General features: G+C 28.7%; 1 protein-coding gene and 1 long non-coding RNA gene across 3 annotated transcripts; both read left to right on the top strand.

Moving 5' to 3' along the window:
• The first annotated feature begins 1,527 nt into the window (after positions 1–1,527).
• Positions 1,528–15,131, top strand: LOC108782298 (U1 small nuclear ribonucleoprotein 70 kDa-like). The gene is made up of 10 exons (XM_018550542.1): positions 1,528–1,647; positions 3,546–3,891; positions 5,134–5,318; positions 12,781–12,891; positions 13,338–13,437; positions 13,514–13,576; positions 13,983–14,096; positions 14,411–14,648; positions 14,756–14,921; positions 15,057–15,131. The coding sequence occupies exons 2-10, from the start codon at positions 3,548–3,550 to the stop codon at positions 15,071–15,073; spliced, it is 1,338 nt and encodes a 445-aa protein (XP_018406044.1). The 5' UTR covers positions 1,528–1,647; positions 3,546–3,547; the 3' UTR covers positions 15,074–15,131.
• On the top strand, positions 7,072–9,898 carry LOC108782299 (uncharacterized). 2 transcript variants are annotated; one of them, XR_001940984.1, is made up of 5 exons: positions 7,072–7,207; positions 7,579–7,685; positions 8,762–8,877; positions 9,419–9,530; positions 9,652–9,898. It is a non-coding gene; the product is annotated as an uncharacterized LOC108782299 (long non-coding RNA). The 2 variants fall into 2 exon arrangements; XR_001940983.1 differs by lacking the exon at positions 9,419–9,530.
• Positions 15,132–16,254: the final 1,123 nt, after the last annotated feature.

Genomic DNA, 16,254 nt, shown 5'->3' with positions numbered 1-16,254 from the left:
TTTATATGTTTATAAACTTTATATATTTTATAATCTGTGTTTTTATGTTTTATATATTGATATATATAAAACATGAATTTATTATTTCATCATATTCAAATTATGCTGCGCTTGGAAAGAAATTTCAACAGCAACGATTGGTCGCGCCATATTCTTTCTTAGCCAATGAGAGTGACATCTTTGGCCAGATTCCCTATTGCTCCCTATTATAGGGTCTCTACGATACCAGTTGCGGGATTCTCTAAACGTTTTTTCGATAATTGTTGTAATCGTTAACTAGCGACAGCCAATGAGAACCGCGCTTTCTTTTAGGATTGTCCTGCCATTGGCTGTCGCTAGTTAACGATAGCGACAATCATCGATAAAATGTTTAGAGAATACCGCAACAGTCATATGCCTGGTTTATGCTTCGGTCTTAAGGACTTAATCCTAAAATTCAGCCAATAGAGTTCAAATTTCGGTTAGAACTGGCAGCTTTATTGGTTGAATTTTAGGATCTTGGGATTAAGACCTGAAGCATAAACCAGGCAATACACAGTTTAGGGCCTCTTTCACCAACGTCGATTAACTTAATCGACGATTAGTCCATTGGAATTGACCAATTGCATTTATCATTTAGTTTTGACGACAGACGCGATTCGTCAATTCCAATGGACTAATCGTCGATTAAGTTAATCGGCGTTGGTGAAAGAGGCTCTTAGTAACGATTCTAGTTACATCGAACCAAAAAAAACTATCGTCTAGGGAATAATCAAATTGGAAAAACATCGTATCAATAATCGATATTTTCCAGTTCCTAACCCCTAACTTCTGCAGAATTCAGCAGAATTACTCGACCGCGGCGGACGCGTTTCGGTTCGTGTGCTTTCAATCACATATTTTTTGAAAAGTGGTGCCGACTTTGACCATGCTTTGCACTTCATTTTGATTTTGTTTATCTCGCGAATCTTGACGACCCGTTCGTTCGTCCTGATGCGCGTTATTGCGGTGTGACGACGTAGATGCAGGCGCCCGATGTCCATGCTGGTCCGTACGGGTTACGCCATTTTTGCGGGCATTTCATCCTCTCCGTTTACAAGTCGCTATCGCTACATTAGATACTGGCCGTATTGCGGGCGTTCGCCTGAGAGCCATTAAAAATAAAAAAGAAGAAGGGACGCACCCTAAATCAGTTAATGGTCATTGTTAGAATGTAAAAAATCTGTGAATTGTTACGTAAGAGCTCCGGCAAAATATTAATCTTTTATATTAATTATTTTTTAAATGTTCTATAAAATATTAGTATTAATCACACATTAATATACAAAACCACGACACCACGAATGTGTTTTGGACTTTTAAATATTCAAATCTGTTATCTTTTGCACGGTTAAAAATGTTATGTAGCGATGATTTGATTCTGATCAGCTTGTCTTAGAATATGCAAGGTTTAAATACTTATTGTAAAAATACTTAATAATTTGCATTTGACCGAAGAATCCTGGACATTTCTTTTGTAGTTTATGATTTCAATTGGCGAATTTCGGAATTAATCAATTATCGTTAGAAAAACAAAATATTTAGCAGTTTTCTGCAATCACTGTGCGAAAATTATCTAGCTACATTCCAGTTGGAATCTATTTTCTACTTGGTTGCAAAGTTTCAGTGGTGAGTACTTTTTTTTACAAAGTAGTTTAAATTCATTCAAAAACATTCCCAAGAAAACACCAATTTTATTTTTCAGAAAACTTTTAAGACTTAATTTTGTTTATTCTTGCGATGCTTTTTATCCTGCAGGATTGGTAACTGAATTTGTATGTTTGCTGCTGGCCATATTGCTACTTTGACTTCACACAATGCCAGTTTTTGTATTGGCTGAGAAGTTGAAATTTATTTGACAGGAGTTACTTGATAGAAATGTTTGAATAACTTCGCTGCTGTGATAAATCTTCATAAAACTACAATTGCATAGCTTTTTAATTATTGCGAAGGAAATACTTTTATCAAATTGGTGATTAAACTAGATGAATGAGAATGCAACGTTCGTTGTTGTACGCAAGTAAAAATTATTTGTTTTTTTACTATAAATTCTTTATTTAATGGATTGATGATACTTTCTAAAGGTAAAATGTACGTTTTGACTTAATTAATTCGGAATTCTCTTCAGCATTAAATATGTCTTTACTGTATGTGAATAAGCAAGATCACCAACAAATTGACAGATTTGATATAGTACATATGTCAAATATAATTAAAATTAACAATGAATTAGTATGACTAATCTTCCGACTCATCTTAACATGAAATCTCAGATCAAAATTTGACTATTAAATCAAATTACGAAACTCAATCTCTAGTATATAATGAAAAAGGTTAATTTCATGATTTATGATACCATGTAAATGTCGCGGTACTAGATTGTCTTGTATACATTGTTTAGTGAATTTGATTGTCATTTTGTTCTTAATAATATTCTTTCAATTTTTGATCCAACACTTCATGAGATTTACACGAACAATACCGAAGGTATACTGTATAAAATTTAGAAAAAAGTAAAAGATCGAAGTTTAATCACAGATTTGTTTTAATCTGGAAAGTATACCACCATATCACTTTCATCTTTTTGAAGACATGCTGGGTGTTAGAATGCGTTAGAATGCGTTAAACTACTTGATCTTTTACTTTTTTTAATTTTCCTAGTACCGCAACATTTACATGGTATCGTAAAATTAACCTTTTTCATTACGTACTGGAGATTGAGTTTCGCAATGTGACTTAATAGTCAAATTTTAATCTGAGATTTTATGATAATTGCTTTGTGTGTTTAAGGTGAGTTATAAGATTAGTCACACTAATTCATTGTTAATCTTAATTATATTTGATAGATGTACCACATCAAATCTGTCAATTTGTTGGTTAATCTTCCTTATTTATACATAGTAAAGACATATTTAGTGCCAAAGAGGACTCCGAATTGAGTCAAAACGTACATTTTACCTGTGAAAAGTATCATGAATCCATTAAATAAAGAATTCACAAAAAAACAAACCATTTTTATTTGCGTACTACAATTAACACTGTATTCTCATTTGCCTAGTTTAATCACCAATTTGTTTTAATCTGGAAAATATGTATCACCGTACCACTTTCATCTTTTTGAAATACTTTTATCTTATATGACTAGCCTATGTTCCAATATATTGGACTACATTCCAATATTTACTGCTGGTATTGCAAAACCTATAGTTTTACATTATGTGCATCATAGCTGTTCAGCATTGGTAGAATATAGCCTTAATTGATTCTCATAATGAGCCAACATAAAATAATGCAAGAAAAATAATAGGTCCGTTTTTTATAGCTGAACTAATGTATGCTTTTGGAACATAAAGTGAGTAAGATAGTTTTAGTGCAATCTAGTGCAGGAACGGAAAACAAACCAAATTTAATATCATGAAAGCAGATCAGCCAGCAGCATAGCCAGCAGGCTGTACAATTATCAGCACAGCAGCATGCAAACAATCCTATATAATTAGTGGTGAATTTGCTTTGCTTTATATTTTCAGTAATGAATCCAATACGATCGACAACTTTCCGAGGTGGTGAGGAGTCAAGATCAACGCGTAACGAAGATAACAATACTTATGCAGTTTTACGTTCAAGAACCGAAGAAGAGAAGCAGAGGCGCAGACGAGAATGGCAACGCCAGCAAGAGCGAGAGAGACAGCATGAGAAATTAAAACAGCAAAAAATTTTAGAATATGAAAGGAAACGTGCACAAGCTTTAAAATATACTGAAGAAAAATCCTCGCGTCACAGTCAAAGTAAAAGTGGTAGTGAATCTCCTACGCATGTTCAGTACAGAGGTAGATCTGCATCAACTGCTTCTAAATCTGGTAGCCTTCATGAAAAGTGAGTGTACAATATATATACATTATATATTTGTATCTTTATTATGGTCCAAGCATTTATTGGTACTTGATAGAGATAAAATAACTTGAAAATATTCGGAAAGAATATTTCAACAAAATGAATTGAAAAGTAAATAAGAAGGTAATTAGTGTAAAACTATTTTAGAGAATATATTACTTATAAAACAGTGAAAATGTATTCGTATGTTAGAACAGTGTTATATTCCATCATTTATTGAAGATTGGTCATTATTATTAGGTACTTATTACATAAATTTTATAGTGACATAAATGAGAGAGAGATAATATTATATTTTCAAAATAGTAAAAAGGTTACAATATTTTATTTTAAAAAATTAAAAAATAAAAATTTTATTAGAAAAAGATAACCATAACGGTTAAAGCTGGATAATAGTGCTTATTATAATTGTGTGTGATGCTATATACTGTGTATGTAATCCCTCCCATAATTGCGCAAAATTTTTCAGCTTTAACGCAAACATACCACAGTAATATCACGAAATTTTAATTGTTTTTACAATTTTTGATGATCATAGATAATAATGGATCAATATTCGCAATTTCTCGAAAGTGTTGAGACACGCATATATCTCTTCATATAGAATCTCGATTTAATAACTTACCCAGGCGTCTAAGGTAGATTTCCACTACTACTGATGGGTCCAGTAGTGGAAGCCGGGATGAAACGCCAAAATTATGTAATATTCTTCGCAATATTAAAGAAATAATTAAAAGATCTAATTATTTACAGAATTTTAAAATTATTACGGAATTTTAATTTATCTTCTTCATATTCTAATATGTCATTCAAAAAACACGATTAAGATCCATGATACTATGATCATCAAAAATTGTTAAAACAATTAAAAATTCGTAATATTATTGTAGTAGTAAGTTTGCGTTAAAGCTGAAAAATTTTGGCGTGCGATTATGGGGGGGGACTATATACACAGTATATAGAATCACACACAATTATAATAAGCATTATGATCCCGCTTTGACCGTTATGGCTATCTTCTTCTTGTTTATTTGTGTTTATCACTTGTTACGGTCTTACAAAGATTTAAAAAAATTTTATTTTTTGAATAACAGTAGAAAAAAACAAATTTTTGGTTTAAAAAGATATATAAGAGAATAGAACTATTTTCCTGAAAAAAAGGATCTAATTATGTTAACACAATATAACTACAATTAATTTAACATATGATTAAATTCTCTTTAGATTAGATGGGTCTTCAAGTGGAACAATACCTTTATTTAGAGGTCCTCAGAATGCACAGATTGATACTTCAGAACTACGTCGAATTAAAGTTGATATTCATAGGAATATTCCCGCAAAAGGACCTGTTACCGAATTACAAAGAGATATACTTAATCCTGAAGATGTGATCGTCAAGAGAAGAGATGGTAAACTATTAATTCTATAAAATCCTTATGATTCTCTAAATTCTTAATTTTTGCAGAAAATTATTATCTAACGTTGCAATAAATGAAGAATTGTATTACAAATATAGCATTGACAATAATCTGCGATGATATATAATAATGATGTGTCTCTATCGTACTAATAGCATAAAAGTTTTGTTGTACAGAGTGTCTGAGACCACCTCTTTTATCTCGGAAGCAGAGCATCTTAAAAAAAATTCAGACAAAAATTGTGGAATTCTAAATGATCTGATCAGTCTGACCATGAGTGGTGTTAACCAAGGTCAGAGTAATGTCACTTTGAATTTTTTAAATGGAACCCCCTATTTTTCATTGCATATTCTTGTAACACACCTCGAGAGCTTTCCAAAACAGTACAAAAAAATTTTTTTTTCATGAAGTACTTTTCGAGTTATGATGCTTGAAAGTTACAATATCGCCGGCATTTTTATGTAAAAAATGAATTTTTAATGCAAAAATGTAAATTAGAAGTACAACCTTTAATGGCTTTGACCTTGAAAAATGTTATCCAGATGACGATCTTGAACAACATTTATTTTTATGTAAAAAATGAATTTTTAATGCAAAAATGTAAATTAGAAGTACAACCTTTAATGGCCTTGACCTTGAAAAATGTTATCCAAGAGATGTTAGCCGTCGATAGAACAACTAAGATAATACTAAATACCGGCGATACTGTAACTTTCAAACATAACTCGAAAGGTACTTCATGAAACAATATTTTGTTCTAGTGTTTTGGAAAGCTCTCGAGGTATGTTATAAGTTATAAGAATACGTAATGAAAAATGGGGAATTCTATTTAAAAAATTCAAAGTGTGTGATATTGCTCTAACCTTGATGACGCTACCCAAGATCAGACTGATCAGATTACTGAATAGATCATTTAGAATTCCACAACTTTTGTCTGAAACGATGTTTTCTAAAATACTCTGCTTCCGAGATAAAAGGGATGTACGGGTGGTTTCAGACACTCTGTATAATAATGATGTGTTTCTATCGTATTAATAGCACAAAATTTTGTTATATAAACACAAGATTGATGCATTGATAGGTTTATTTCTTACATCTATGAAGAATCTACTGTAAAAATCGATAATATATACTCTATCGATATAATATACTCCATGAAGATGACAAGCAAGAGAAATACTTGTAATAATGAACATTAAATTTGATTCAAGAACTTTTTCAACACTGGAAGAGTATTTTACTCATCATTTTTAACCTACATTTTTTTCCACAAGAGGTATAAGGCATACATTGATACAGGAACTTATCTTCCTGTAAAAATATTGCACGGAATATTGTGTCGTAAATCGAAAAGTATGTTTAACTATAATATTCTAATAATATTCAAAGAGAGTATCCAAATAATTTATTCGATGCTCTTGCTTAACACTAAACGTACCGAGATTTAATATATACCTATTTGTACTGTAACCGGTCAAATGACATGTCGCGATAAATAACGCTAGGCTACACGTGTTTATCAGATTTAACAAATAAAAATATAAATAAATGATGTAAAATTAATTGTATATATTTAACAGAAAAAGTCATGAAGTTAAATGTGAAAAAGCGATAACATTTCATGCGAATTTTCTAATCAAAAGTTTACAACCGGTCATTTGACCGGGTCATGGTACGTTTAATGTAAATTGCAAATATATTATAGTATTTTGTTCTAATGATAATTAATTTTATTTAGATTTCTAAGCTATATATTTAGGTTTTAATATATAAATATTTAATTAAGCGTTTTTGTATTTATTTACCTATATCAGCCTGATTTCATCCACTGCTGGACATGGAAGCTACGATATTTTCATCGGCGAATCCAAACGGCGATGGTAAAGATACTCTCGGAGGTTTGCCATTGCCTTCCGTAGCGATCAAATAAAATTTGATGATCTGAATAGATTTGAACGCTAGATCTTTTGCACAAGGAGTAGTCATATTACGCTCTGTGCTACAATCGCTTTTTATATAATTAAGCATTATATTACTAATATTTAATTAAATCTTATTTACTTATGTTTGCACAAAATTTTATTTAACTTAAAATGATGTTTCTATTGAAATAAATTACATAATTTGATGTAAATATTGTATTACATGCATTTCTACATAAAATATTATAAATTAAAAATATTTTTTAAATAATTACGTATTTGTAATTATAAAATTATTCGTATATTAATTTAAAAATTTTACTTTACAGAAAATATAATTGCACAAATTTTGAAAAGTAAAGGATTTAAGACTGCCCACGATGAAGATAAGGTTAAACTTTTCATGATTCACTTCGACGAACGCAGAATATAAAAGGTATATAGATATATAGAAAGAGTTATATAGGGACAGGAAGACTTTTTAATGACTTATTTTTAAAATTGATTCAATATAGTGTGAGATAACTCATATAATTTTTAAATGAATTTTTTATATATGCACAAAATTTTTTAAATAGTAATTCTTATATAATATAATATAATATTATTGTTTTAATAATCAATTTGTACAATATCGTTTTATTTAATCTGAGTATTATTGTTTATGATTAAAACAAAATATAAAGAAATATAAAGGGCACGTAAGAGTCAAAATATCAAATTAACAAAAATTGAGTCAAAACATAAATATAATATTAAAATCGTTGACAATCAATTAATAAATTATATGTTTCGGCTACATATACATACGCACACACGCACACGCACGCACGCACATCGAGTTCTCTTCAGATATTACATAAAATCATAAAAACAGTTACACTTACCGATATCTTACTTCTTGACAAATTTTATCATTATACAAAGTTTTATTTTTATCATTACAATACGCTTATATACAATTTTTAATTTCTATTACTTGACCAATATTGTTCCTTACCTCGACTGCGATGCACTTTCTTGACGTAACGTTTTGACGAGCTTTGTGTCACCTTCATGTGAAACAACTGTCTGGCTATCTTGGTGAGTTTTTTTTTATCAAAGTGACAGGCTTGCTTGTCTTTTTATATATCGATAATTTATTTAAATTTTGAATTTATCAGAATATCAAGAAATTTCCAACAATCAGTCTTCCAACTGTTTGCGAGCAATTTCCATTTTTTTGAAGAACATTAATCTGGCCTACATCGTTATTTTATGTTTTATTAGTATGTTCAGTTCAATTTTTTAACATCTGAGTTTTCATGTAATATCTGAAGAGGGATCAATTATGTAATCGAAATATGTATATGATTTATTAACTGATTGTCAACGATTTTAATATATTGTGTTTTGACTCAATTTTTGTTAATTTGATATTTGACTCTTACATGCCCTTTACATTGCTTTATATTTTAATTTAAAATCAAGAATCCTTTGTTATAATTCGTTTAATTTATGATTAAATTGTAGAATGCAGGAAGATACTCTATTTGAATATCCTCATGGAAGATATTTTCTTTTACGGAAGATAGATTAGTTCTACAAGAGGGATATGAAGATGATTGAAGAAAGTCTATGAAGATAAGGTATCTATATACGGACAGATATACAGGAGCACGAAAATCTTTTTAATGACTTGTTTTTAATATTAATTTAATATAGTGATATAAATTATACAATTTTAAAGTAGATTTTTTATGTGAGCGATAAATTCAAAAAATAGTAATTTATATTATTATACAGTATGATGCAATATTGTTGTTTTAGTAATCAATTTATACAATATTTTTTTAATTTGACTGAATTTACTACTTATGATTAAAAACGTTCTCCGAAAAATTCATTTTCTTTAGATTCTGAAACTTACAAGAAGAAACGTGTTTTAGTGTTCTGAACATATGCTTTAAAATTTAATACCCGGAACGGAATTAAAAATCAAGATATTCACTTCAAAGTTGAAACGTTTAACATAGGATTTCTATCTAAAGCTTACTCGAAAGTGGTCTTTTTATTCATTATTAAAAAGTTTTTCTTTACAATTTTTTGAGACAATGAAACATAAAACTCGATATTACAAGGAATAATATGAAATTTGTCTGTCTATGGCTTCCGGTATTTGTTTTTAAGAAATTATTGAGCAAAGTAGCTCCGTTATTTTTCCGACCGGCCGACCGGCGGCGCGGCAGTGGCGAAGGGGCATTGACGATTTGGTAACGTCGTATAAAACGTTGTTGAAATGGTATGATTTATATATGCAGTATCTCACATTTGATAATTATAATTAGTAATATATATAAGAGTAGCTTAAAATAAAAAAGAATTTTATTTCATATGATTTGTATGTTCTTTTTTTACTTTAGGTTGAGCACAACTGCAGTCGAAGAACGTCCTTAAATAGTAAGATCTAAGAATATGCTTTATTTGATAAATATCCTTATGGAAAATTTTCTTTTACGGAATATATTATATTAGTGCTATAAACGGGGTACGAAGGTGATTGAAAAAAGCTTACAATGAAGATGAGGATAAATCTCTTACAGTTGATCAAGAAAAACACACACACGCACGCACGCACGCACGCACGCACGCACGCACGCACGCGCGCGCGCGCGCGCGCGAGAGAGAGAGAGAGAGAGAGGTATTGAAAACAATATCAGCGATGGAAAAGTGATAAATAAGATGATAAAAATGTTAATTTAAAAAGTTAATAATGGAGATAAAATGAAAACAAAACTTGATGACAATGATCAGTGAAGATATTCAGAATTAGATATGGAAAAGTCTGTTCTTTAAAGCAACTCTTAAAATTAATACAATAAAAGTGAAATTATGTATTACTTTCAAAATCGCAGTTTGAATATATAAAAATTAAAACAATTTTATTAAGAATATGTAGAACGATTATAATAATATATCATACAATCAATACAACTATACAATAATAATAATTTATATGATTAATTTATATATTAATTTTTTTAATGTGTTTGAAGGAGCTATATTTTAACGAAGTTTTAAATTTTAGTTAAATATAATAAATTAATTAGCATTTGTAGAAAAATAAAGAAAGAATGACACAATGACAATTGAAAAAATAGAAATATTTACATATATATGGGGTATTACATATATACACGCCAAATGAGCCGCTCAAAAACTTTTGGATTTTTGATTTGGCTGAAATTTTGATACATTATAGTACCCATCGCAAGAACCTACCATGATTTTTTTTGAATTTTTTTATCAACATATGAGATATGAATTTTTTTTAAAACTCGCATTTTTCAAATGCCTATAACTTTGCGAAAAATAATCCAAATAAAACGTTTTTTTAAATTGTTTTTTTTCTCTAGATTAAAAAAAATATCAAGATAAGTTTCAAAATTGTTTTTTTAATTTTTTTTAATTTAATTTAAAAAAATATTAATTTTTTGAAGTATGACACGTTTAATTTTTTTTAAAAAATTCTCATAAAAACTTAGATTTATTTGATGATTTTTAAGACTAATTTGATCGTGGTCAAATTTTTTCTTCTATTTTTTTCCGAATTAATTTCTTTTTAATTTTGCATTTTTTTAAACGATAAAATAATATATAGGTATAAACTCATGACTTTTTCATTTCCTAAAATTTTCGGTCCATTTTCGATGTAATAACTTATTTTTTATATTTACCTATTTTAAAAAAAAGTGTTCCCATGATTGATATTACTTTTATACTAAAATTATCGTTTTCTTATTATAAAAATAAGAAATAAACTAATTTGTACACCTAATATTTAATTTTTCTGTATTTCTGTAAGAACTTCTAACATTGAAAATGACCTAATCGGCATCGAAACGTTTGTTTATGTAATTTTTATATTATTTGACTTATAATCGTTTTATATTATTGGCTTTTGGCCCTTATTACTTCTATATTGTTTTGTACCTACACAGAGCCTTATAATTATATTCATTTATAAATTTTAAGAAATTGATTGAATATTACACGATTGTAAATTATTCTAATATCATCAACAACTGAAGATATGAAATGTCTTTAGAAGAGGGAGTATATTTTTTCGTTGGAAGATGATTTTCTAGTCAATGTGGATGTTACTATTCTTCTCGCAAGATTTTACAATTTGTTACATCATATTTCTATGTGGTTAAGCTAAATAATATATGACAATAATTATAAGTTTTAATCTAATTTAGAAACTAGTAAAACATTACGTAAAAAAGTGTTCTTAAAGTTTTTTAATCTTATATATATGTAAAGGATATTTCCAAAATATCGCCCACTAATCATATAGCGTTATTCCTGATAAAAAGTTATATCTATTATTAGGAAATTTTTTGCAACCATACTTACTGAAACATTTATTATCGAGTAAAGATAATCCAATTGACGCCGTGTTTTAAACGGATGTACGTTCGCGAATCGCGCGTCTAGTAGTGTGCGTAAGCAATCGCCGGTACGCCACTGACATCGCCGCTATCATGTGGTAGAACAATGGTCTCACATGTCATAGGAAAGTTATGAAAAATTAAAATCTTTATCAATGAATTAATATTATGTCGCGACATAATAATTATAAAAATTAAAATTATGTCTCAATTTTAACAATACTATAAAATTTAAATTCCTCTATCCGGAATTAAAATTTTATTATATCCCCTCTCCCGACATACCTTTGATTCATTAATAAGAATCGTAATTACTTTTAGACAATCGTTTTTTCAGAATTTTACATTTGAAAAAATATCGTTTAAGTTATTAAATATAAATTTATAATAAAATATTGTTCAATATTATTATTATAAATTAATTTTTAATGACATAAAAGATATTCTAACGCTATATGGTTAGTAGGGGGTATTTTAGAAATACCCTGTATACATATAGGTATACGTATATGAAATCAATGCTTATATTATATGTATCAGGCCATATTTGAAAATCATCAAAATTGTAATATTTCATATACAATAATTCCAATAATTCTGCTAATGTAACTTTTATTTTTTTATTTAAAAATGCGCGCTAATTTATACGCAATCATAGAATAATTTATAATATTAATAAGCAGAAAGGATTTTATTCTCAAAGTTTTAATGATTTGTTGTAAATATTATATCATCCAAATCTTAAGCAAGTTTTTTTTTTAATCAAAGTTTGTATTTGAGTCTTTCTGTATTTATTATTTAAATTAGTTTGTTAAAAGGTTGTAAAATTTTGTATTTTATTATCATAGATCTAGAGCTTAATTTTTAAGTAATTCTTATTTTAATACTTTTATTACTTATAAAACCATAGTGTCAATATTATTATTACGATAATAATCAATGAAAACAAATAAAACAAATTTAAAGAGAAGACAATATAAAAAATTTAATTCAAATACGTGAGAAAGATAAATCATAATTATCTAAATGTTTCATTTATTATATATAAATGTATGATAAAATTTTAATAATATAAAAATAATGTAATAAATTATATAGGAGAAGGATGTAAACCAATATTCGACAGGGAAGAATTAAAAAAGATTATAAACAAGACTAACGAAATAGAAGAACGACGCACAGTTGTAGCTATAGATAAAGAACAATCGGGTATGTATTGCACAAATAATTGTTATTTATTATTAGATGTTAAGATTTTACTGATTGGAAAATTAAGTAATGAACTAATATAATGAATATATAAAGTTGCACTTAATTTTTTTTGGAAGTACTTGAAATTTTTTCTCTAAATATAAAAAAATCTAATTTTAAAAATGTATATATATTTGAGTTCGCGATTGTAATTTAAATGACATATTTCCTAGCTAAAAATAGGAAAATATCGAGACTGTAATATTTCTCAAATGGAAAGCTGTTTTTATAATTATAAATGACGAATTAGGTAATTTAAAAATTACGTGTTTGAAGACGATATATCACATGGTTATGTTATTTTTCTATAACTGAAAATTTTAAATCTCGACTTTCAAGGCTTTATAATAAATATACAAAACATTATCTAAAAAATTACACATTTTAACACTATAATATTACAGCCTCGACAACCAAGTCACGTTCTTTGAGAAGACGGTCTTTATCCTTGAGTCCTATTAGAAATCGTGTCTATTCCGGTAATCTATCTTCCTATACATCCAGGTTTGTTTTACTCGTTATAACAATATTCCATTTACACTAAATGTACAGTCTTTAATCTATTCTTTTATGATTATAGTCGTCGCGCGGGTTTGAAACACCAGGATAAGACAGAAAAATGTGATACTCGTGAAGATAATGGGTAAGCTTTATTTAATTATTTATTTTTATATTGGTGGGTTAGCTTTATTTATTTTTATCACGCATGCACGTAATGAGCCCTATACCGCAACGCGTTTGCGTGCGGGAAATAGCCAATAACTCAAACCGTTGAGTTATTTCTCTAATCGCACCCTTCTGCGCAAAAGCGTTGCGGTATAGGGTACATAATGAAAAGTTCTATGTGTAACGAGTGGGGGGTTTATTAGTTTATAGCGCAAAGCGGGCGCGCAATAAACAACTAATCCCCACTCGTTACACAATGTACTATTATTGACATAAAGAAAACTTATTTTTGTAAATTAAAAAAGTCACATACTAACAAATAGTACTTATAATTAAAAAGTGACTGTTTTTTCTGAAAAGTATACATTGTTACTTTATTTCAGGAGAGGCGATTTAGAGAAACGTAGAGAGTATAAAGAAAAATATACCGAAAGAGATGCTAATAAACATAATACTAATCGATCGCGTTCTAGAGAATCACGTAACTCACATTCCAGGTATAGAATGTAATCATTAATATAGAATATACAGATTATTATTTTAAATAAATTAATATTTTTGTTATCTTAAATATTTAAATAATTTTTAATTTCCTATGATTTGTTTTGTGACTTGGTATTACCAGATTTAATTGATTTGTAAAACGTGCGAGATAAAGGCTGTTTCAAGATTTACCAGTATTGAAAATTTATATAGCATTCATAAGGTAAACTACAAATTTTCAGTGCTGGCAGTAAATTTTGGAATACAGAGTGCCAAATCGTTGAATAGAATTATGAATAGTAATTTTATTCATTTATTATTTTTACAGGCCATTTATAGAAGAGAGATCTTATCGCGATAGATATCGTGAAAGATCAAACGAACGTTCTTACGAAAGAAGAGATAGGGACAGGGGTAGAGATAGGGATAGGGATAGGGATAGGGAGAGAGACAGAGAGAGAGACAGAAATAGAGACAGAACTAAAGATAGAAATAGATCCAGAGAACGAAGGGATATAGCACCACACTATATTGAATCGCCAATACCCGTACCTATCTATTATGGTGTAAGTAAAATATTGTACACGTATACAATTTTGATCATTTTCTAATGAATGTAGCTAAACTTCGTTGGACTTACAATTTATTTCTGATAAATATACATTTCTATTAGAGTTTTCCTCCGAGACCTATCGTAGTAAGCCCTATGGTTCCATTAAGAGGACAGATTCCTCCTATGGGAAGAGGTAGACATCCTACTTTAATGGCACCAGTTAGACCATTTCCACCACGATTTCCTCCAGATATATACAGATTGGGACATCCACCTCCAAATCCAAGTAAATAAATAAATAATATATATATTATATATATAATATTTTATATATACAATTTGTACCTGTTTTATATATAATTAGTGCTCCTCTATTTGTGTTTATACATATGCATATATGTGTATGAGATAAAAATTTCAGGATATGGACCATTTTAAAACAGTGGATATATTTTTATACATCATCAAGAACATTTTATGAACACAATATTTTAATGTATATGTATTTTAATTTTTGCTTTATATATTGGTGAGGACTTATTAGATTTAATATATTTTTTATAGGCTTCGTATTCGAATTAGTTATGTTCGTACATGGACGGTTTTGACTATTATATATTTTTCAATTATTCATTACTATATCTTGATATGGTAAAGCATAATATATTAAAGAACGTAAAATGATGCCTTGTATCCATGATGCCAAAAATCATCCTGAGATCTCAGATCGAGAAAGAGTTAACTAATTGCAATAATAATTTGATGGAATGTAATATGATTTATTAATTCCTTTTCCATCTGAGATCTGGGAGCGATTTCTAGTATTGGAAACAGAAGGCTTCAGAATGAATTATACTGCTTGACTTGAATAATTTATTCATAAGTCTATTTATGTCGTTTAAAATTCCCAAAAATTTTTGCATTTAGAAACATGAAGATTGAAATAAATATATATTTGAGCGTTGAAAAGAAAGAGAAAGGTGCAAACACAAACAGATTTATGATTATGTAGTTGTATATAAATTGTATGAAATATGAATGTTATAATAATGTAAAATAATATAAAGCATATCATTTATATATAAAATATTTTCTATATAATATGGAATATTATTATAGGACTATATTGTATACAGGTATATACATATACATATGTATTAATCTTATATATTTCAATAATTTGTAATTAGTACTATGTATTCTGTAAATAAAATTAATATGTTACATATATGATTTTAACTCTGTGAGCTCCGTTTTTGAATCTTGAGTGAATTGAGGAGTTCGATTAGCTGTAAAAATGTTAAATACCTCGAACGCGGATATGAGGTGATATGTAGCAGAAAGATACGAGTTGCCGAATGATTTCCAATATAAAAGAGCAAACAGATGCCTCCGATCCACTTCGATTAGGAGGAACAAACTTCTATCACAGTATATACAGTATAGCGCAACTCTCTGTCGGCATCTTTGATGTTAGTGAAGCCTAATGGAGTGTGCATACTCGAAATCAGTAAGTAACATCATCTAACTAAACTTCTATCTCTCTTGCTCTTAGTTCCCCCCTTCCCCCCCTCTCTCTTGTTTATTTGTATGAACCGCAAATTAATTAAATGTAAAAA

The sequence above is a fragment of the Cyphomyrmex costatus genome, unplaced genomic scaffold (assembly GCF_001594065.2).
Source record: "Cyphomyrmex costatus isolate MS0001 unplaced genomic scaffold, Ccosl1.0 scaffold123, whole genome shotgun sequence".
NCBI classification, from domain to species: Eukaryota; Metazoa; Arthropoda; class Insecta; order Hymenoptera; family Formicidae; genus Cyphomyrmex; species Cyphomyrmex costatus.
The sequence above is the reverse complement of the archived record's forward strand: the minus strand, read 5'-3'. Positions and strand labels throughout refer to the sequence as shown.